At 39.7% G+C, this 22491-nt stretch overlaps 1 protein-coding gene across 1 annotated transcript in view; it reads left to right on the forward strand.

Annotated features, from left to right (window-relative positions):
• Positions 1-22491, forward strand: part of MROH9 (maestro heat like repeat family member 9) — a 175625-nt gene that overhangs the window by 129055 nt on the left and 24079 nt on the right. The window contains exons 10-16 of the mRNA XM_068985731.1: positions 7513-7667; positions 9233-9398; positions 10512-10654; positions 11924-12061; positions 14348-14468; positions 17863-18000; positions 21186-21362. Of these exons, the coding sequence (XP_068841832.1) occupies positions 7513-7667; positions 9233-9398; positions 10512-10654; positions 11924-12061; positions 14348-14468; positions 17863-18000; positions 21186-21362 (1038 nt within the window). The remainder of the gene's footprint in view (positions 1-7512; positions 7668-9232; positions 9399-10511; positions 10655-11923; positions 12062-14347; positions 14469-17862; positions 18001-21185; positions 21363-22491) is intronic.

A 22491-nucleotide genomic window follows, 5' to 3' on the forward strand; every position in this document is an offset into this window, starting at 1 on the left:
TCCTTTACATAGTAGGGGACTGGAATTCAAAAGTAGGAAGTCAAGAGATACCTGGAATAACAGGAAAATTTGGCCTTGGAGTATAAAACAAAGCAGGAGAGAGGCTAACAGAGTTTTGTCAAGAGAACGCGCTGGTCATAGCAAACACCCTCTTCCAACAACACAAGACCAGACTCTACACATGGACATCACCAGATGACCAGATGGTCAACACTGAAATCAGATTGATTACATTCTTTGCAGACAAAGCTGGAGAATCTCTATATAATCAGCAAAAACAAGACCAGGAGCTGACTGTGGCTCAGATCATGACCTCCTTATTGTCAAATTCAGACTTAAATTGGAGAAAGTAGGGAAAACCACTAGACCATTCAGGTATGATTTAAATGAAATCCCTAACAATTATACAGTGAAAGTGAGAAATAGATACAAGGAATTAGATCTGATAGACAGAGTGCCTGAAGAACTATGGACAGAGGTTTGTGACATTACACAGGAGGCAGTGATGAAGACCATCCCCAAGGGAAAAAAAATTTTTAAGGCAAAATGGTTGTCTGAAGAAGTCTTACAAATAGCTGTGGAAAGAAGAGAAGCAAAAGGCAAAGGAGAAAAGGAAAGATATAAGCATCTGAATGCAGAGTTCCAAAGAATAGCAAGGAGAGATAAGAAAGCCTTCCTCAGTGATCAGTGCAAAGAAATAGAGGAAAACAGAATGGGAAAGACTAGAGATCTCTTCAAGAAAATCAGAGATACCAAGGAAACATTTCATGCAAAGATGGGCACAATAAAGGACAGAAATGGTATGGGTGTAACAGAAGCAGAAGATATTAAGAAGAGGTGGCAAGAATACACAGAAGAACTGTTCAAAATAGATCTTCATGACCCTGATAACAATGATGATGCAATCACTCACCTACAGCCAGACATCCTGGAATGAGAAGTCAAGCAGGCCTTAGGAAGCATCACTACAAACCATTGTGGAGGTGATGGAATTCCAGTTGAGCTATTAGAAATCCTAAAAGGTGATGTTATGAAAGTGCTGCACTCAATATGCCAGCACATTGCAAAAACTCAGCAGTGGCCACAGGACTGGAAAATGTCACTTGTCATTCCAATCTGTAAGAAAGGCAATGCCAAAGAATGCTCAAACTACCACATAATTGCACTCATCTCACATACTAGTAAAGTAATGCTCAAAATTCTCCAAGCCAGGCTTCAACAATACGTGAACAGTGAATTTCCAGATGTTCAATCTGGATTTAGAAAAGGCAGAGGAACCAGAGATCAAACTACCAACGTCTGCTGGATCATGGAAAAAGCAAGAGAGTTCCAGAAAAACATCTATTTCTGCTTTATTGACTATGCCAAAGCCTTTGACTGTGTGGATCATAACAAACTGTGGAAAATTCTGAAAGAGATGGGAATACCAGACCACCTGACCTGCCTCTTGAGAAATCTGTACACAGGCCAAGAAGCAACAGTTAGAACCAGACATGGAACAACAGACTATTTCCAAATCAGGAAAGGAGTATGTCAGGGCTGTATATTGTGACTCTGCTTATTTAACTTATATGCAGAGTACATCATACAAAATGCTGGGCTGGATGAAGCACAAGTTGGAATCAAGATTGCTGGGTGAAATATCAATAAACTCAGATATGCAGATGACACCACCCTTATGGCAGAAAGTGAAGGAAAACTAAAGAGCCTCTTGATGAAAGGGAAAGAGGAGTGTAAAAGCTAGCTTACAACTCAACATTCAGAAAACTAAGATCATGGCATCTGGTCCCATTACTTCATGGGAAATAGATGGGTACACAATGGAAATCATGACAGACTTTATTTTCTTGGGCTCCAAAATCACTGCAGATGGTGACTGCAGCCATGAAATTAAAAGATGCTTGCTCCTTGGAAGGAAAGTTATGACCAACCTAGACAGCATATTAAAAAGTAAAGACATTACTTTTCCAACAAAGGTCTGTCTAGTCAAATCTATGGTTTTTCCAGTAGTCATGCTTGGATGTGAGAGTTGGACTATAAAGAAAGCTGAGTGCTAAAGAATGGATGCTTTTGAACTGTGGGATTGGAAAAGACTCTTGAGAGTCCCTTGGACTGCAAGGAGATGAAACCAGTCCATCCTAAAGGAAATCAGCCCTGAATATTCATTGGAAGGACTGATGCTGAAACTCCAATACTTTGGCCACTGGATTCAAAGCACTGACTCATTGGAAAAGACTCTGTTGCTGGGCAAGATGAAGGCTGGAGGAGAAGGGGATGACAGAGGATGAGATAGTTGGATGGCATCACCAACTTGATGGACATGAGTTTGAGTAAGTTCCAGGATTGGTGATGGACAGGGAAGCCTGGCGTGCTGCTGTCCATGAAGTTACAAAGAGTCGGACATGATTGAGCAACTGAATTGAACTGAGCTGAATATAAGGAGGCAAAAGACCTATACTAGAAAAACTTTGGAAGGTTGGTGACAAAATTGAAGATGACACAAAGGGAAGTAAAGATATATTCTTGGATTGGAGGAGTATTGTTAAAAAGACTAGGTTGAGACTTCTTTGGTGGTCCAGTGGTTCAAAATACACCTGCCAATGAAGGGGATGCGGTTATGATCCCTGGTTCAGGAAGATCCCACATGCTGTAACTAAGCCCATGCACCACAACTCTCTGAACCTGTTCTCTAGAACCCATGCTTCACAGTCCATGCTCCACACTAGAGAAACCACCACAATAAGAAGTCCATGCACTGCAATGAAGTGTAGCCCCTGCTCAGCAGAATTAGAGCCCCACAGGCAGTGACAAAGACATAATATACCCAAAACCAGATAAATACACTTTTTACAAAAATGAGTAGACTACCCCAAACAGTGTACATATCCAATGGAATCTCTATCAAATTACCAATAGCATTTTTCTCAGAACTAGAACAAAAACATTTTAAATTTACATGGAAACATAAAAGATCCCCAAATACCCAAAACAGTCTGGAGAAAGAAGAATGGACCTGAAGGAATCACACTTCTTTACTTCAAACTATATTACAAAGCTACAGTAATCAAAATAGTATGGTACTGGCAACAGAAACAGATACATAGATCAATAGAACAACACAGAAAGCCTAGAAATAATCCGACACACCTACGGTCAATGAATCTACAACAAAGAAAGTAATACACAATGGAGAAAAGACAATCTCTTCAAGCTGTGCTCAGAAAATTGAACAGCTACATGTAAAATAATAATATTAGAACATTTCTAACACCATATATAAAAAATAAACTCAAAATGGATTAAAGACATAAATGTAAGACCAGATACTATAAAAATAATGGAGAAAAACATAGGCAGAACATTCTTTGATATAAATCTCAACAATATCTTTTTGGATCCATCTCCTAGATGGCATAATATTATACACTAAAAATAAAAATGTATGTAATGTAAAAATGGAAATAACAAAAATAGACAAGCGGGACCTAATTAAACTTAAAAGCCTTTGCACAGCAAAGGAAACCATAAGCAGAACAAAATGCAACCTATATTATGATAAAAAAAACATTTGCAGATGATGCAGCCAACAAGAGATTTATTTCCAAACTATACAAACAGCTCATACAATTCAATACAAAAAAAAACAACTAACCCAATCAAAAAAGGTACGGAATGATGTTTAATATCACTATTAGAGAAATGCAAATGAAAACTACAATAAGATAACACTTCACACCAGTCAGAATGGCCATCATCAAATAGTCTACCAATAATAAATGTTGGAGAGGGTGTGCAGAAAAAGGAACCCTCCTCCATTGTTGGGAATGTAAATTGGTACAACCAGTATGGAGAACAGTATGGAGATTCCCTAAAAGGCTAAAAATAGAGCTACCATAAGATTATTCAGCCATAAAAAAATGAAACAATGCCATTTGCAGCAACATGGATGGACCTAGAGATTACCACACGAAGTGAAGTAAGCCAGACAACAAAGATAAATAACATATAAAGTGAAAGTGAAAGTCACTTAGTCATGTCTGACTCTTTGTGACCCCATGGACTATACAGTCCATGGAATTCTCTAGGCCAGAATACTGGAATGGGTAGACTTCCCTTCTCCAGGGGATCGTCCCAACCCAGGGATCGAACCAGGGTTTCCTGAATTGCAGATGGATTCTTTACCAGCTGAGCTAACAGGGAAGCCCATATATATAAACTGATACAACATTGCAAATCAACTATATTTCAATAATACTTTTTAAAAAGGTAAAGCCATAAAATGAGAAAAAGTTGAATGAAAATGGGAAAAATAAAACTTACATGAAGCCTATAAAGAGAACTTGCAAGATTATAACTCAGTGTTTACCATTCTAGGCCATTCCACTACACATAGTTCATTCCTTCAAAAGACAGATGCATGTCTTCTTTAACTGTAAAAATGTTTTTGGAAGTGTATTGTTCCATTATTATTCTATTCCATTATTTTGACTTGCTTTTTAAAAGACTCAAGTTATACATATGCTTTCTGAATTGAGCTTATATGTTTTACCTAATAAAGTCTACCCAACCAAAATAAACCTTTCTTTAAAAATGGCTTTTCTCCTATTATCCATAAATGCACAGACTGGGAGGCTGCCAGAAGGGTAGACTAGGAGGTCCCTGAGCTCACCCACTCCAAAAGACACACCAAAATTACAATTATTTACAGAGCAACTATTGATGAGAAAGACTAGGAAACTAGCAGAAAAACAAATCTACAACTAAAGAACTAAAGAAGGAAGCGCAATAAGATGGGTAGGAAGTACAGAGACACTATACAGTCAGTATCCATACCCCCAGATTGGAGACCCATGAAGCAGAGGATAATCACAGTTTCAGAGGTTCTGCCCAAGGAGTAAGGCATCTAAACCCCACATTTGGCTACTCAGCTTGGGGGGTCCTGCACCAGAAAGATGAACTCACAGAATATCTGATTTTGAAGGCCTCTAAGCCTTGCTTTCAGGAGAGTCAGAGGGCTGTAAGAAACAAAGACTTCACTCTTAAAGCATACATGGTAAAATTCATATGCTCGAAGACCCAGGGCAGAAGCAGTAATTCAGAAAGAACGTGGGTCAAACACACTGATCTTGGAGAGCCTCCTAGAGAGACAGGAGGCAACTTGGACTCACCTGGAGACATAGACTCTAGTGAGTAATGAGGATGAAAGTTACAGTGTGGAAAACGTAGCCAAGAATAATGTAATATCTTCACATAATGACAGATGAGAAATTTACATGGTAAACATTTTGTAGCAAATAGAAATACGGAATCACTATGTTGCACACCAGGAAATAAGGTTATATTTCAAAAACAAATTAAATTCATAGAAAAGGAGATAGGATTTGTGGTTTGCCAAAGGCTGGTGGGAGGTGTAATTTCCAGTTAGAAGATAAATAAGTACTAAGGCACAATTAACACTGCTGTATATTATATATGAAAGTTGTTGAGAGTAAATTCTAAGAGTTCTTCACCAGAAAATATTTTTTCTTTTCCTTTTATTTTGCGTGATGGATATATGCTAAAATTATTGTGGTAATCATTTCATGATGTATGGACATCAAATCATTATATTATATGCTTTAAACTTATACAATGCTTTATGTCAATTATGATCTCAATAAAACTTGAAGGCAGTGACTCTCATGGAGGCAGCAAGCACGAGATGTGTCTGTTGCCCTCATTAGGTTTAATTACCCAGTTGGATCATGATCATATCTTAGTCTCTCAAAGTGTTCTAGTAATTGTCAGTGGTTTACATGAAGTGACCATGGGTGTATCAAACTGTACAAAACTGTATGGAAACTGTATCAAAACTGTACATAGTTCTAAAATGAAAAGGCTCTCATATTTTCCTCACTCTGCACTTTGCTGTTGGTATGACAAGGCATTTAAAGATGTTCCTGGCATTTTTTTTTTAATTTGTAAGTATATGGGTTAACTTTATGGTCATTGGCTAGAAATCCCAAGTTCTCAGCTGTACATATGTATAGTTTGTAAAAACAAAGCACAGTTACCCCAATGTTCATCGCAGCACTGTTTACAATAGCCAGGACATGGAAGCAACCTAGACGTCCATCAGCAGATGAATGGATAAGAAAGCTGCATTACATTTACACAATGGAGTATTACTCAGCCGTTAAAAAGAATCCATTTGAATCAGTTCTGATGAGATGGATGAAACTGGAGCCGATTATACAGAGTGAAGTAAGCCAGAAAGAAAAACACCAATACAGTATACTAACACATATATATGGAACTTAGAAAAATGGCAATGATGACCCTGTATGCAAGACAGCAAAAAAGACACAGATGTGTATAGCAGACTTTTGGACTCAGAGGGAGAGGGAGAGGGTGGGATGATTTGGGAGAATGGCATTGAAACATGTATACTATCATGTAAGAATCGAATCGCCAGTCTATGTCTGATGCAGGATACAGCATGCTTGGGGCTGGTGCACGGGGATGACCCAGAGAGATGTTATGGGGATGGAGGTGGGAGGGGGGTTCATGTTTGGGAACGCATGTACACCCGTGGCGGATTCATGTCAATGTATGGCAAAACCAATACAGTATTGTAAAGTAAAATAAAGTAAAAAGAAAAATTTTTAAAAAAAAAAGCAACTGAGATACACTCTTAACGTTCCTTGCTTGGTGTGGAGGCTGTGGGTCAATGCCTTCCAGAGGGGCTGTAGCTCAGGGCGTGCACCGTGGAACTGGACCTGTGGACACTGCAGTGAGCATCCAAGGTTGTCTTGTTTTTGTATATAGTGACATAGCATCCTACTGCCATTATTAGCTGTGGAAAAGGAGAGGGTCAGCTGGAATGAGATTTGTTTTGGATCATTTTTCTTTGAAGTGCTTCCCTTGTGGCTCAGCTGGTAAAAAAATCTGTCTGCAATGCAGGAGACCTGGGTTTGATCCCTGGGTTGGGAAGATCCCTTGGAGAAGGGAAAGGCTATCCACTCCAGTATTCTGGCCTAGAGAATTCCATGGACTGTATAGTCCATGGGTTCACAAAGAGTTGGACTCAACTGAACGACTTTCATTTTCATTGAAGTACAGTAGTTTTAAACTTTTTAAAACAAACCATAGAACTCTGCATTGTCAACAAAGCCAAGAGCCACTGCACCAATGAAAGTTCAAGAACCCTCTGTACTAAACATGATCTGCAATGTCCTATTAATTTTGTTTGTATGTTTGGAGTACTTAAATGTTTTTGAAATCAAATAAACAGTATTATATTTTTTAAAAATGTCAAGGAAAAAAATAAATGCATGTTAATTTCTCATGAAAATAATCACTTCGTTATGTAAAAAAGCACATAAATATGCTTTCCATTGGTGTTTATTTGTGTGTTAGTTGCTGCCTTGGTCATTCTGAGAAGGACTAAACTCTTAATGTCTAAGAAATGTTTGGTTTATAACTGCCTAGGGAACAAGAGACTGTAATTGCCCTGTGAAATTGCTTTTACAGGTGTCTAAAATTGTGGATACTATTTATAAGCAACTGTGTGGAGATGATTCTCCCATTCTGAGGGAAGCTATGTTGCGGGTCATCACCTTGTTGACACGTACTTCACCAAAGAAGGTCATCTTTCAACTTATGGACTATCCGGTACCAGCAGATGAGTAAGATCCCTCCTGCAGGGTTTGTTCAGTCTTGAGAGTCAGAGAGAGCAGGGCAGGTCAGACCTCATTTCTTTTTTCCCTGAAGGATAATGTCTATTTTTACACCACATGGGATGATTGTAAGGCTTAACTAAGATCATATACAGTATGTACAGCTTCATAAAATACATGACACACAGTAGACAATCAACAAGCCAACCAAGTTTGTTGGTTTTTTGTTGGTTGTTCTTGTTGTTGTTGACTTTTTTCAACTGAGAGATAGCAGTTTTTAAAATATAAATTTATTTATTTTAATTGGAGATAGCATTTTTTAAGGAAGCTTAAATTCACAAAGTATTTTACTACTTAGGCAATTCTTGAAAAGTAAAAATATTCATAGGACTCGGTGTTTTCTTGTTTAGGTAGGAACTGAGTACCCACTGTGTGTAAAGTATTCCCAGCCTTCAAGCATTTTGTTGAGGAGAGTGAATATACCCACATGAATATAAGATAAAAGCGGCCAATGGGTCCATCATGAACAGTATGAATTGAGAAGGTACAGAAAGCAAACCTAATTAGAATTAGATGAACTTTATTAAACTGGTCACCAGGAGGTCTTGTGCAGTAGTAGGTGAGGATGGACGTAAAAAAGACTGGAATTTGAAGGTAATCTTAAACGGAGAAACAGAAAGATCTGGTCAGCCAGAAGATACAATCAAGAGGTAAAGGAAGAGGCCTTGAAAGATTTGATGTCCATGTGGTTCTAAGCATGGTTCTATGAATAAGCCTTGCAGACAAAAGCACTTGGTACTAGGGTTCTAGAGAGCTGAGTATGTCCATGTTCTGCAGGACCAGGGCCCCATATTAAGAACCCAAATGCAGAGAGAATGAGCAACAGAGTTCAGAACTCAGCATGGCTTCACAAGGTATCAAGAGTATACCAACACAGAGGACTGTTTTTAAAATGAGCAACAATAAGAATAATCTTGAAGAGTAGCAGGTATGTAGGGAAAGGAACTTGGGAATTGGAGGCTGAGAAGCTGGGATTCTAGTCACATCTGGTGAGCTGATTAGATATGTGACATTTGGGGAAATGGCTTAGTTTTTAAATTTAACTTTTTAATTTTTAAGTTATGTAGCTTTTTATTTAATTACCTTCTAGCTTTTCACATGGATTTATTTACGTATATGTTAATTTGTATATCGATACCAGTTTTAAAATATTCAATTATCGCTGGACAAACAAGGTCACAAGATGGAACGAAGGGTATGGGGTACAGAAGGTGATCAGTTCCTGACTTTGAGCTGGACAGATATTTAAATAACAGTAGGAAATGAACTTGCAGACTGAGAGACTGTATTTTCCATAAGACCTTTATTAAAATTCTTCCTTTGTTTTCAAGGACAAAAATCTTAATGGGATCATTTGGGAATGGGAATATCAGTTTGTTTTGGACTTGTCTGAAGTTTCTTTGCTCTGTAAACACGTAAAACCAAGATTGTTTTCCTGATTTGAGTCACACTGTTGAGCAGAAAATGAAAAGTGCATGATTCTCATGATTGGGGGTCGGGGGTTGTGTTTGCAGCATTTTGATACTGATGTGGTATGCAGCCGGTTCTGAGTCAAGTGTGGTCCCCCATGTACTGAAGACAATCTTGTTGATACTGAAAGGAAAGCCTAGAGAAATGGAGAAAATAACAACAGAAAGAAAACATTTCTCTCTCGACACTACGAATATGATGCCTGTGGCGGTAAATAACACAATGAGTAATTTCCATTTGTTGTCATTGTTTTCTTAATCATGAAAATTCCTATCTGCCCACAGACTCAGTCATGGTTCCTTGACACAGTTTGGCTCTCATTCATTCATTCATTCACTCGGTGCACATCCATGATCACAAAGCTTACAGTCTTGTAAGAGACAGAGACAATGAACCAAAAAATTTGTCATATGTCAGATGATACAAAGCTTAGAAGAGATATAAAGCAGGGTAAGAAAAAGAAGTGGCTGGGAGGGTTTCGGTAAATTGCTCAGGGCAGGTCTCTCTACTATAGTAATCTAATCAAAGACCTGAAGGAGGTGAGGGAGTGATCCTTGCAGGTACCTGGGCATGAGAGTCCTAGAGAGACAGAAGGGCAAAAGCCATGTAGCGATGGGGGTTTACCTGGTATGTTATCGAAGCAAGGTCAAAACATTTGGAGAGAACTAAGCAAGGGTGAAAGTGTAGGAGATGGTATCGGAGAGGTAGCCACCAGTCAGGTCACATAGACTTGATAGGCACGTGAAGGCCTAATCTCATTCATGCCATCATTATATATCTCCCAAGCACCCACACTGGCACTCCTGAGAGTAAATTCAAGTCTTACAGAGATATAATAGGAAAAAATGGATAATGTTCCACAAACATGAGGTGGTGAGATATGTTTCTCTGATATTGTAGGTATTGTAGTGGTCAGGGCACCAAACAATTTGTTAGTGACCTGGTATGCCCCGCCCCCTTTAAATATTTCACTGTCCTGGATTGTTGAAGCGTGGGAGGACCTGCATTATTAACCACATTGGCATGGAGTCTGGGGATCTGTGTCCTTCTTGGGAATCAGCTTGCTTCCTGCCGGTTTGGCAGTCAGGCACTGTTGATAGTGCTTTAGGAGCCCATGGCCAGAAAATTCTTGGCACGGTTCCTGCTTCAGAATGGACTTAGTGACCATTATTGAATGAACGAGTATGCATGCTCGCTTCAGGTTTCCTTCAAGGAAGTTGGGGGAAGGGTTGCAGAGTCCCTCCCTTTCCACATCCCTCATCACTGCTGACTGGGTTTAAAGGGAGATGGTTACATTCTTGACGCCAAACCTTTCCGTTACAGGCATCCCAGGCCCTGTGCACATTACTGCCTCTTGGTCCTTACAAGAAAGCGGTGGCCCAGTTTTTCCCCCAGCTTTTGATGGCCCTCATGCTTCAACTCTTTTACAGCAGCAACCGGAGACTGATGACAGAAGAAAGGCCTTTGTGAGATACTAGGGGTTGTTTCAGACTGAATAAGAAATGCACTCCAGCTGTCGAATATCTCTACTCCTTTGGGCTCCTTTGGAACTACAGAATCCCGTGTGCAGTATATTCATTTATTACAGTTTTCTCCCCTTTGAAGGGTAGGATGCCTTTGGAAAAGTAATTACCCTAAGTACCTCAAAGTAAGCTAGGACCTTCCCCAAATGTGTCTGTAGTGTATAAAAAAAAATCACTCCCACAAAACACAGTTTATTCCTGCCCCGAAGGGACACCACACACAGAAAGCGTAGGGAGGAGCAGCAGGTCCAAAGCTGGACATGTACTAGCTCCGCCATTTCCTCTGATAGTGATCTCTCAGGGTAAATTAGGTGTCAGGTGAAATAATACGCCCAAATGTGTTTTGTGAAATGTACAGTTGCCTTGTGGTTGGTGATAGGATGCGTGGGCTTATGATAGCATGCTGCCATTCTGTCCATGTGTGCATGCACGCTCAGTCACTTCAGTCGTGTCTGACTCTTTGCAACCCCATGGACTATATAGCCCACCAGGAAATTCTCTCCATGGGATTCTCCAGGCAAGAATACTGGAGTGGGTTGCCATGCTCTCCTCCAGGGGATCTTCCCAACCCAGGGTTTGAACCCACATCTCTTATGTCTCCTGCATTGGAAACTGGGTTTTTTACCGCTAGTGCCACCTGGGAAGCCTGTCATTCTGTCCACATAAGGTAAATTCAGCTTTCCTCTTTTGCCCAAGAGATTACAGTTAGCTTTGCTACTGTGCAGGGTAATCTAGACCCAACTGTCTGCTATTTGCCCTCATCGAAGCCAGGCAGGACTCTCAAACACAATCTGTCCCATTAAGATATTAAGTATGCTAATATAATCCACTCTCTTTCAAGCAGACATATACCAAATCATCTCCAGTAGGTAAGAATATATTCTATTTATTTAAAGCATCCAAAGAAGACAATCAACAAGCACCTTTAGCATGCTTTCACATCATTAAGCATCTTTTGCTAATAAGCTTTTAATAAACGAGTATGCTGCTCTATTATTCATCCTAGATTTTATATGCTACAATTTCAGTTTAACTCCACATCCCACACCCTGTTAATCAGCAGAGATGAAGACCATTTAGTGCTATTTTCCTTTGAAGCATCCCCTTTCCCAAAATCAGCATCCTGCCCATCGTAGAAAAGGCAAGTCATTTGTATTTAGTTATGTAATGGCTACTGCCAGGTGATGACTCTCCTCTTCTTTGGGCCCTTAGGTATGCCCGGGATGCCCTGAGAGTTCTGCTAAATTGTTCTGGACTTCAAGAGGTGGATACTGCTTTAAAGAGAAAGAACTGCTGGAACCAGTTTTCCCAAGTGCTGTTTCACCATCATGGAGTCTACCTTGTGGCCAAGTAAGAACAGGGGCTTTGAGAAATGTTCTGTCTCTTTCCCACCTGTTTCATCTTTCTTCAACTGAGCCATGTGGGAACACAGTCAGTATCCACTCCAAACTTCCAAATCTCTCTTAATAATCTGAATTGTGGTTCAACTCCTACTTTTTCACTTATTTTTGAGGGGGGGTTTACTTTTCCTTGCCTTGCTTTCTTAGCTAATGAGATAGATACCAAATTATCCTTCCTCTACCCAACAAGCTTCTCTTTCAGATAAGGAGAACTAGAGGGGAATCTGCTGCTTCCTTCCTCTGTTGTTGGCTGATTTCTGCTCTATAGACATCAGATGGTTATAAGTGTGCTCCCACTTAAAAGAGGTCTGATATAAACCTGTGCCCAATGAGACAGATAAATTCGGGAAAGTATAATAGAAAAGGGCTTTTACTTGTACCATAGTTCTTTTTCTAGCTAATCCACCAGTGAATAGCAAGCTTCTGATTACAGGAATCAGATTTTCTGATCAAGAATCACGATACATGGCCTTGACAACTTAGTAGACCATTTGAAGTTGTGACTGACTCAGAAAGTACAGTGCATATGGTTTCTGGACTCTTGGTGCTTTTAAACCAACATTTTATTTGCACATAGATTTCAAGAACATATTTTATATAAAAACAAAAGGTGGTACCTTTCCATCCTACAGATAGAATCATTCTATCATCAGTACCTTAGTACATTTGAATCTTCTTACTCAAAGCATCGTCCACATACCAATACCAAGAGCATCACCTGGGAGTGAAATATGCAGAATCTCAAGGCCCTCTCCAAACCTACTAACCAGAAGCTGCATTTTAGCAAGATCCCTGATTGATCTGTATGCACATTCAAATTTGAGCATCAGACAAAGACCCTGATGCTGGGAAAGACTGAGATCAGGGAGAAGGGGATGACAGAGGATGAGATGGTTGGATGGTATCACCAACTCAATGGACATGAGTTTGAGCAAACTCCAGGAGATAATGGGGGACAAAGAAGACTGTATGCTATAGTCCATGGGGTCGCAAAAAGTCAGATGCAAAATAGCAACTGAACAACAACACTTCAGTGCTTCTCTACCTGGAATCTTCAGATCGAAGCTCTGTTACATGATTCTTCCTAGTCCTGCCAATCTGATCGAGGCCAGCATGTTGGAATAACTGTGAGCCTGGTCACTGGCCCAGGTGTCTTATAGAGAATGGCTCAGTGAATCAGGGCTCACCACCTCTTCTCCTTAATAACCTAGGATATCTCCCAGGATAGTTTCTTAATTATATCATTCAAAGGAATGATTTGGTCTAAAACTACCAATGTAACCTGTCAGCCATGAAATTAAAAGATGCTTACTCCTTGGGAGGAAAGTTATGACCAAACTAGATAGCATATTCAAAAGCAGAGACATTACTTTGCTGACTAAGGTCCATCTAGCCAAGGCTATGGTTTTTCCAGTGGTCACGTATGGATGTGAGAGTTGGACTGTGAAGAAGGCTGAGCGCCAAAGAATTGATGCTTTTGAACTGTGGTGTTGGAGAAGACTCTTGAGAGTCCCTTGGACTGCAAGGAGATCCAACCAGTCCATTCTGAAGGAGATCAGCCCTGGGATTTCTTTGGAAGGAATGATGCTAAAGCTGAAACTCCAGTACTTTGGCCACCTCATGCAAAGAGTTGACTCATTGGAAAAGACTCTGATGCTGGGAGGGATTGGGGGCAGGAGGAGAAGGGGACGACCGAGGATGAGATGGCTGGATGGCATCACTGACTTGATGGATGTGAGTCTGAGTAAACTCCAGGAGTTGGTGATGGACAGGGAGGCCTGGCGTGCTGCGATTCATGGGGTCGCATAGAGTCGGACACGACTGAGCAACTGAGTTGAACTGCACTGAACTGAACCTGTGTGGTCATCTTTGATTGTCAAGATATTTATTTTGCATTATTTATTTTTTCTCCTTTTGGTCAGGCATGGATGGGAGCTTGCAGTAACATAGGGCAGTCTGTACTGTGACACAGGATAGGAGAAACAGGAAAGAGGAGTAATGTTAAGGACAGAGATATTATCAGTGATCCAGGTATATAAAACTCCCCAGAGTCTGCATAGAATTCATAATGGGGCTGCAGTTTACCTTGGATAAAGGGATATTTGAGAATATTCTTTTTATCTGCATGATACAAAATATAAGGCTAATGGTTTTCCCTTTTCTACCATTAGCATATACTGATGCAGAAAGTGTTTTTATCTTCTTTGCTAACTCAGTGCCTTATTCTCCTTTACAGAACTCTCAGTGAATATAACTTTCCACAGTTTCCAGAGACATTGCATTATCTCTACAAACTCGCTGTAGAAGGTCCTAGAAGGTCAGAAGACAGTGTCATCACAATAATATTCCTCACTGAAGTGAGTTTCACTAGGAGACTGTGAATAACTAGGTTCTCATTTCCTTTGATAATCCAAGCTTAAATCAACACTCCAATGTTTTATCTCCCTCTCCAAATACTGATTCTTACCAAAAGTTAAGACAATAACAGATATCTGAAGCTGAGGGGATAAGGTGAAGATAGATTTGGATTATGAGAGGGTTGTCCCTTTAGACTGTTTCAGAAGTTGACCTTTGAAGGGGGGTGAATTGTGCAAACTAATTATTTTTGTAGCACTAATTCATATATCTCTGCATGCTTGTTAAAGTATCTAGATAATTGAGTTTACTAAAGGTGCTAGGTAACCTTTGAATCTAAATGAGACTTCAGACTGCATGGAGGAAAAAAAAAGAATGGACTAAATAACTGGGTAACATGAAGATATAGAACTGTATCACTTTGTACATGAACATTACATCAAATATTGGAATGCCATAAAACATTAAGCAAATTGAAGCTTTTTGCTTACAAAAAGCATGTAGAAAATTCTATTAAATGAAATTAACTAAATGAAATCTAATCTTCCCTAAAAGTAATATATAATATACAAGTTTCAATCTAAGGTATGATGCTAAATATTTCCCAAAGTTTGACATGATTTCAAACTTCATAGCAAAATAGTTAATAAATTACAAAGGCATACTCCTATACTATAGTATGTACTTCTAAAGCTTTCAGAATTAGTTTAACGTAACATTGCAATAGCAAATCATCTATGTTTTTCAAACTTGCTTAATACATTTGAATCTCTCATATTTTATTTTGTGACTCGTTATTTTTATTGTACAAATACCAAATCGGTCTAAACATAACATACAAAATCCCTCCCATACAATAACACAGTTAAAAGAAATTTACACCTACTATTCGTTTTTAATTTCTATCTCAAATAAAACAGATGAGTTCAGGTTTTTAACATAAATAGATGGATGAAGAGAAAGACAGGTGGTGGGGGAGATAAAAAAGGATGGAGGGAGGGAGAAAAGAAATTTCTTAGCTCAGAAAGGCCTAGAAGTTGTGAGTATCTCTACTCCTCAGATCTTGGTTTCTAAATACATTTCCCACAAAAAGGAACACAGGTTCCCTGTAGGAATGGTTGATTCCAGGGAATGTACGCGATGAATCTGGAACACCCTGTTCTGCTAGACTTACTTAAAAAATGACAGAATGGGTCAAAAGGACACAGAAGCCAGCTTGAAGGAGCATCCCCAGGAAAACCTATGACAATCTGATCATCAAAAGGATTGACAGTAATGGCATACAATCCTTTGAATAAAATAAGAATCCTTGAGCCTGAAAAAAAACAAATAAAAAATAAACATACTGACTATATAAAATATATATGAGCATCATTAATATGCCTGATAATGTTGAATGAATCCTAGTTGTCTCTCTAATCATGGATGTAATACTTACTTGATGTAATATTATATTATGGATGTAATAAAATTGGAGAATCACATGACTGTCCTTCCAGGAAATCAGCAATGACCACAGTCTTCCACTGCTTTCTCTATTTAGAACTTCTGGGCAATTGTCAACTTTCCAGTTCAACTATGCAGCCCCTTGGCCTTTAGTTATTCTGAGCAGCCCCTTGGCCTTTAGTTATTCTATGTATTTTACCTTGTTATGGTCTTCTCAGCCAATGATACCTAAGATAGTATTACCAATGCCCATGCCATATATTAATATTTGTTATTTCTAGTTTCCTACTACTGTAAATAGCAATTAAGTTTACATCTTTGTGCCTAAATTCTCTTTCTTTTGGTATTTTATTTTCTTATAATAGATTCCAAGAATTTGCAATAATAACTAAAGTGTATGCATTCTTGGGCTTCCCTGGTGTCTCAGTGGTAAAGAATCTGCCTGCCAATGCAGGAGATGCAGATTTGATCTCTGGGTCAAGAAGAGTATCTGGAAAAGGAAATGGCAACTCAGTCCAGTGTTCTTGCCTGGGAAATCCCATGAACAGAGGAGCCTGGTGGGCTACAGTCCATGGGGTCACAGAAGAGTCGGACAAAACTTAGCGACATAAACATTCTCAGGCTGGGGACGGTTAACTGGAAGGCAGGGCCATCAGTGCTCCCCACATAGTTCATTGGTGAGCTCATTCCATAGCACTTCACCCCCGTGGGCAAGCTCTCCAATGTGAGAGGCAGAATGGATGTCCTGAGGGTGATTTGATTTGTTCTTACTGATAAAACCTTCAGAGAGGTTGAACATTTTAAAAATATTATTATTTATAAAGTTTCATATATGAATACCCTGATCTTTATCCATTCAGCTACTGTGACCTTAGTTTTTTCTTAATGAATTATACAATTCTCTCTCTTTCACACATGCACACACACACACACCCCACAGATTTGTGGAGGATATTGAGTAACATATGAACATGGTATTTTAAACATCATTAGTGAGATAAAACACAAAGATTAAAAAAAATCTGTAAAGAAATATTTCCCCCCCTCAGAGGGTTTATTGATATTATACGTGTTGATACTATAATTTTAAGATTATGATATGCATTGAAAGTGAAAGTGTTAGTTGCTTAGTCATGTCCAACTCTCTGCAACCCCATGGACTGTAGCAGGCCAGACTCTTCTGTCCATGGGATTCTCCAGGCAAGAATACAAGAGTAGGTTCCTATGCCCTTCTCCAAGGGATATTCTGGACCCAGTGATTGAACCTGGGTCTCCTGGGTTCCCAGATGATGCTAGACGTAAAGAACCTGCCTGTCAACACAGGAGACATAAGAGACACGGGTTCGATCTTTGACTTGGGAAGATCCCTGGAGTAGGGCACAGCAACCTACTCCAGTATTCTTGCCTGGAGAATCCCCTGGGCTGAGGAGCCTGGCGGGCTACAGTCCATAGGGCCACAAAGAGTCAGACACAACTGAAGTGACTTAGCACACACGCATGCTCCTGCACTGCAGGCAGATTCTTTACCATCTGAGCCACCAGGGAAGCCCATGGTATGCATTACATGGTAGAAAATGAATAAATAAACATATAACTGCTATTAAGGTTTTCCAGGTAAGATAAAGAGGAGGCAGCATGAAAGTATAAAAAGTCAACATAAACTCTATTATCCTATATGTAAAAATTTATTTCATCATATCTATATGTAGATATGATGAAATTTTCTTTCATCATATGTATATAACAAATCACATATTTCCTATTATATCTGCTACTTCTCCTTCCCTCTATGGGCCCAGAAATATATGTGAAGTAAAAGTATGTGTCTGTATTTAGAGTTTTAGTGTGATTTGTATTCGTTTTACTAAACATCTCGTGATTTTTATTGCTGAAGCAAAAAAATCATGCTTGGCCTTTATTCCATCTACGAAATTAACTGTTTTCTTTTAGCTTCTCAACAATTTCTTCAAGGACCCATTCCCAGAAAAATTTTTGGTTCTCTTCAGAAACTGGGTCAATGACCCCGATCCTGCAGTTTGCAAACTGAGCCTTCAGAAAATTGCCAGTATGGCACCAGTTATCAATGAGGTATGCGTGTGTATGTGATTTGTGTCTGCCAGCATTCAAAGTTATGATCTGAGATTTGATATAACTCAATATCATTACTGGAGAAGGAAATGGCAACCCACTCCAGTACTCTTGCCTAGAAAATCCCATGGACGGAGGAGCCTGGTGTCCATGGGGTCGCAAAGAGTTGGACACAACTGCACGACACGACAGAGGTTAAAGTGTCTGCCTGGAATGCAGGAGACCAGGGTACGATCCCTGGGTCAGGAAGATCCCCTGGAGAAGGAAATGGCAACCCACTCCAGTGCTCTTGCCTGGAGAATCCCATGGAGGGAGGAGCCTGGTAGGCTACAGTCCATGGGGTTGCAAAGAGTCGGACTACTGACAAAACACTGATTATTTTTAGTTTATACATCACTAAAACAAAACCAAGTCAAGATTTTATCAATAAGGAAACTGAGTTGAATTGAAAGGATGTGTTGTCAATAGGCTTTATCAACTTATATATATTTTTCCAGAAGATTATTCACTACACTCAGGACTTATCAAAATTGTCCTACATCAACACTCTTGTTACAGTCTAAACCACATGTCTGTAAGTTATTTTTCACTCCAACATACACACATGAATACACATTAATTCCTGTCTCAGAGCATTTGTTCAAGTTTTTTCTTCCTTTATAATACTTTCCTCCTTCACACATTAACATTTTTCTTATTTTTCAATGATTATCTCAAGTCAAATTTCACTGAATATTCTGCTTTCTAGCAGCCTGACCCCTATCAGAGCCACACCAACTATAAGCAATTGCTTATATAATATTTATATTTTTGGCTCTCTACCTATGACTCTGAAACTAACAGCATCAGCGCCTCTTGGAAACTTGTTAAAAATGTACATTTTCAGGTCCTATCACAGGCCTATGGAATCAGAAATCCTAGAGGTTGTGCCCACCAACCTATGACTTCAAAATTCCTCTGGTGATCCTCAGTTCAGTTTGGTTCAGTCACTCAGTCATGTCTGATTCTTTGCAAATCCATAGACTGCAGTATGCCAGGCTTCTCTGTCCATCACCAACTCCCGGAGTTGCTTAAAATCATGTCTGTTGAGTTGGTGATGCCATCCAACCAACTCATCCTCTGTTGTCCCCTTCTCATTCTGCCTTCTATCTTTCCCAGCAACAGGGTCTTTTCAAATGAGTCAGTTCTTCACATCAGGTGGCCAAAGTATTGGAGTTTCAGCTTCAGCATCAGCATTCCAATGAATATTCAGGACTGATTTCCTTTAGGATGGACTGGTTTCATCTCCTTGCAGTCCAAGGGACTCTTAAGAGTCTTTTCTAACACCACAGGTCAAAAGCATCAATTCTTTGGCACTCAGCTTTCTTTATGGTCCAAATCTCTCATCCATAGATGACTACTGGAAAAACCATAGCTTTGACTAGATGGCCCTTTGTCGGCAAAGTAATGTCTCTGCTTTTTAATATGCTGTCTATGTTGGTCATAGCTTTTCTTCTAAGGAGTAAGTGTCTTTTAATTTCAAGGATGCCATTACCATGTACAGTGATTTTAGAGCCCAAGAAAATAAAGTCTGTCACTGTTTCCATTGTTTCCCCATCTATTTGCCATGAAGTGATGGGACTGGATGCCCTGATCTTAGTTTTCTGAATGTTGAGTTTTAAGCCAACTTTTTCACTCTCCTCTCTCACTTTCATCAAGAGGCTCTTTAGTTCCTCTTTGCTTTCTGCCATAAGGGTGGTGTCATCTGTGTATCTGAGGTTATTGATATTTCTCCCTGCAGTCTTGATTCCAGCTTTTGCTTCATCCATCCCAGCATTTTGCATGATGTACTCCGCATAGAAATTAAATAAGCAGGGTGACAATATACAGCCTTGACGTACTCCTTTCCTGATCTGGAACCAGTCTTTTGTTCCATGTCCATTTCTAACTGTTGCTTCTTGACCTGCATACAGATTTCTCAGGAGGCAGGTGAGGTGGTCTGATATCCCCATCTCTTGAAGAATTTTCCACAGTTTGTTGTGATCCACAGTCAAAGGCTTTAGCCAGGTGATTCTAATACAGGCTAAACCAGAGAACTACTATCCTATATCATTTCCCACGGTTATGTGAATACTGCTTGCCTTCCCAGAAGAGTACATCAAAGCATACTCCTAAGTTTTGTAATTCACTTGCAAATTCCAAAGTACCTTGCACAATGCTGAGACTGTAGATATTCCATAAATTGTTACTGATTTAATAATAAATTTAATAAATCCTAGTATATCTATTAAGAATAGTCTCTGAAAGCTTAAAGACAGTCAGTGGGCACTCATTTTGCATTTAGAATGAAGTAAGACATAGTTTATTGGCTTTAGATAAATCATAGAAGTCAATAGTATGAATTGTAAATAGAAAATTATTTATTGCCTTGTCTAGTGCTCTGACCAAGAGAGACACAGTAGAAAGTGGTCTGGATTGAGGTTTCACATACCATCTACTAGTAAGGACTCAGTTTTCCTGCATGACACAAGTGTCTTCTGGCTATTACTTTGGCAAATAGTATTTATTCCTTTTACTTCTTTTCTTTCCAGCCTTTTTGTTTTTTGATGCCTCTTTTTCATGTTCTAATGGCTTGATATTCTGCATGTCTCTGATCTGCAATTGAGGCCCACAACTTAGCTCAGGAGCTCAGTGGCTCTCATGTCCAAACAGGCCATTGTCATCTAGTTTAGATGTTAGTACTGCCAATGGCATGTTGGTAAATATTTATTAAACAATCAACTCTGTGAAAATAAGGCCACTTATTCCCTGGTGTAAATACTCCCACCATCGCTGATTTCAATCTATCAAAGGGACATCAGTAAACATGGATCTGGGCAGAGATGCACAGTAGCACATTATTAGCTAATATTTGCACCATACAGACACAATACATATAAACATCCTGAAAGGCAGAAAAATTTAGCAAATTTAGCAAAAGAAATAGGAAGAAATGAGTCTTGAGTATTTACTACCATTGTTTTTATTTATTTCTAAATTTTTAAAATTTAAATTTTTAATAGTGACTTTTTTTGACAATTGATTCCCGTAAGCCAGCCCCAGCACATCACTGCATGCTGCCCAAACTCAGAGGTGTGCGTATCAAATGCTACCTCAAGTCTCCTTCTAGTTCCTAATTCCCACTATTTTCTTTCTCTTATACATAGATAGAAAATGTCTGCAGTTTATTAACATCCATCTTGGATGCCTTCCTTTCCAAAGACACGACGGTTGTAATCCGGGCCTTGATAACCCTCAGAAAACTTTTAGACAAACTGGACAAGGTGACCTACTCCTCCCTGTCTACCAGAATTGCCTCCAGCTACTGTCCACTGATGGATCATGTGAGTTGTACAGATATGTGAGATCATTAGGTTTCATCATTCAGCTGAAGCACCAGCTAAGGCAATGATATTACATTCCAGAATAACTGAACAGAAGGCAGGCAGATCTGCAGATCTGCCATTTGTTTTTCAGAGATAATAATATTAACCAAGTAAGCTCTAAGTTTGTATATGTGTTTTTACACACTTTAAAAATTTTCAGTTCAGTTCAGTTCAGTCGCTCAGTCGTGTCTGACTCTTTGCGACCCCATGAATCACAGCACGCCAGGCCTCCCTGTCCATCACCATCTCCCGGAGTTCACTCAGACTCATGTCCATCGAGTCCGTGATGCCATCCAGCCATCTCATCCTCTGTCGTCCCCTTCTCCTCCTGCCCCCAATCCCTCCCAGCATCAGAGTCTTTTCCAATGAGTCAACTTTTTGCATGAGGTGGCCAAAGTATTGTAGTTTCAGCTTTAGCATCATTCCTTCCAAAGAAATCCCAGGGTTGATCTCCTTCAGAATGGACTGGTTGGATCTCCTTGCAGTCCAAGGGACTCTCAAGAGTCTTCTCCAACACCACAGTTCAAAAGCATCAATTCTTCGGCGCTCAGCCTTCTTCACAGTCCAACTCTCCACTTATTTTTGGTTGTGCTGGGTCTTCCGTACTGCTCAGGCTTCTCTCTAGTTGTAGCAAGCAGGGGGCTATACTCTAGTTGCACTGCACAGTCTTCTCACTGTGGTTTCCTCTCTTGTTTCAGAGTATGGGCTTTAGGGCACGTGGGCTTCAGTTGTTGCTGTACATGGGCTCAGTTGCTGTGGCTCCTGGGCTCTAGAGCACAGGCTAATTGTGACTCACAGGCTTAGTTGCTCCGTGGCATGTGAGATCTTCCCAGATCAGGGATCGAACCCATGTCTCCTGCATTGGTAGGCAGATTCTTTACCACAGAGCCACCAGGAAAGCCCTGTATGTTTGTGTTTAAACTACAGAAGTCTGACCATAGGAAATGAGAGTCAAAATGTAGCCTTTATTCTTAGATGAAAGAGGAATTGTAGTTTCGTGGCTATATTTGTTAGCCCTGAATCTGGAATTTCTAGGTTCAAATCCTTGTGCTGCCACTGACTAGCTGTGAAATCTTGAGCAAGTGGC

This window comes from Capricornis sumatraensis, chromosome 14, assembly GCF_032405125.1.
Source record: "Capricornis sumatraensis isolate serow.1 chromosome 14, serow.2, whole genome shotgun sequence".
Classification (NCBI taxonomy): domain Eukaryota; kingdom Metazoa; phylum Chordata; class Mammalia; order Artiodactyla; family Bovidae; genus Capricornis; species Capricornis sumatraensis.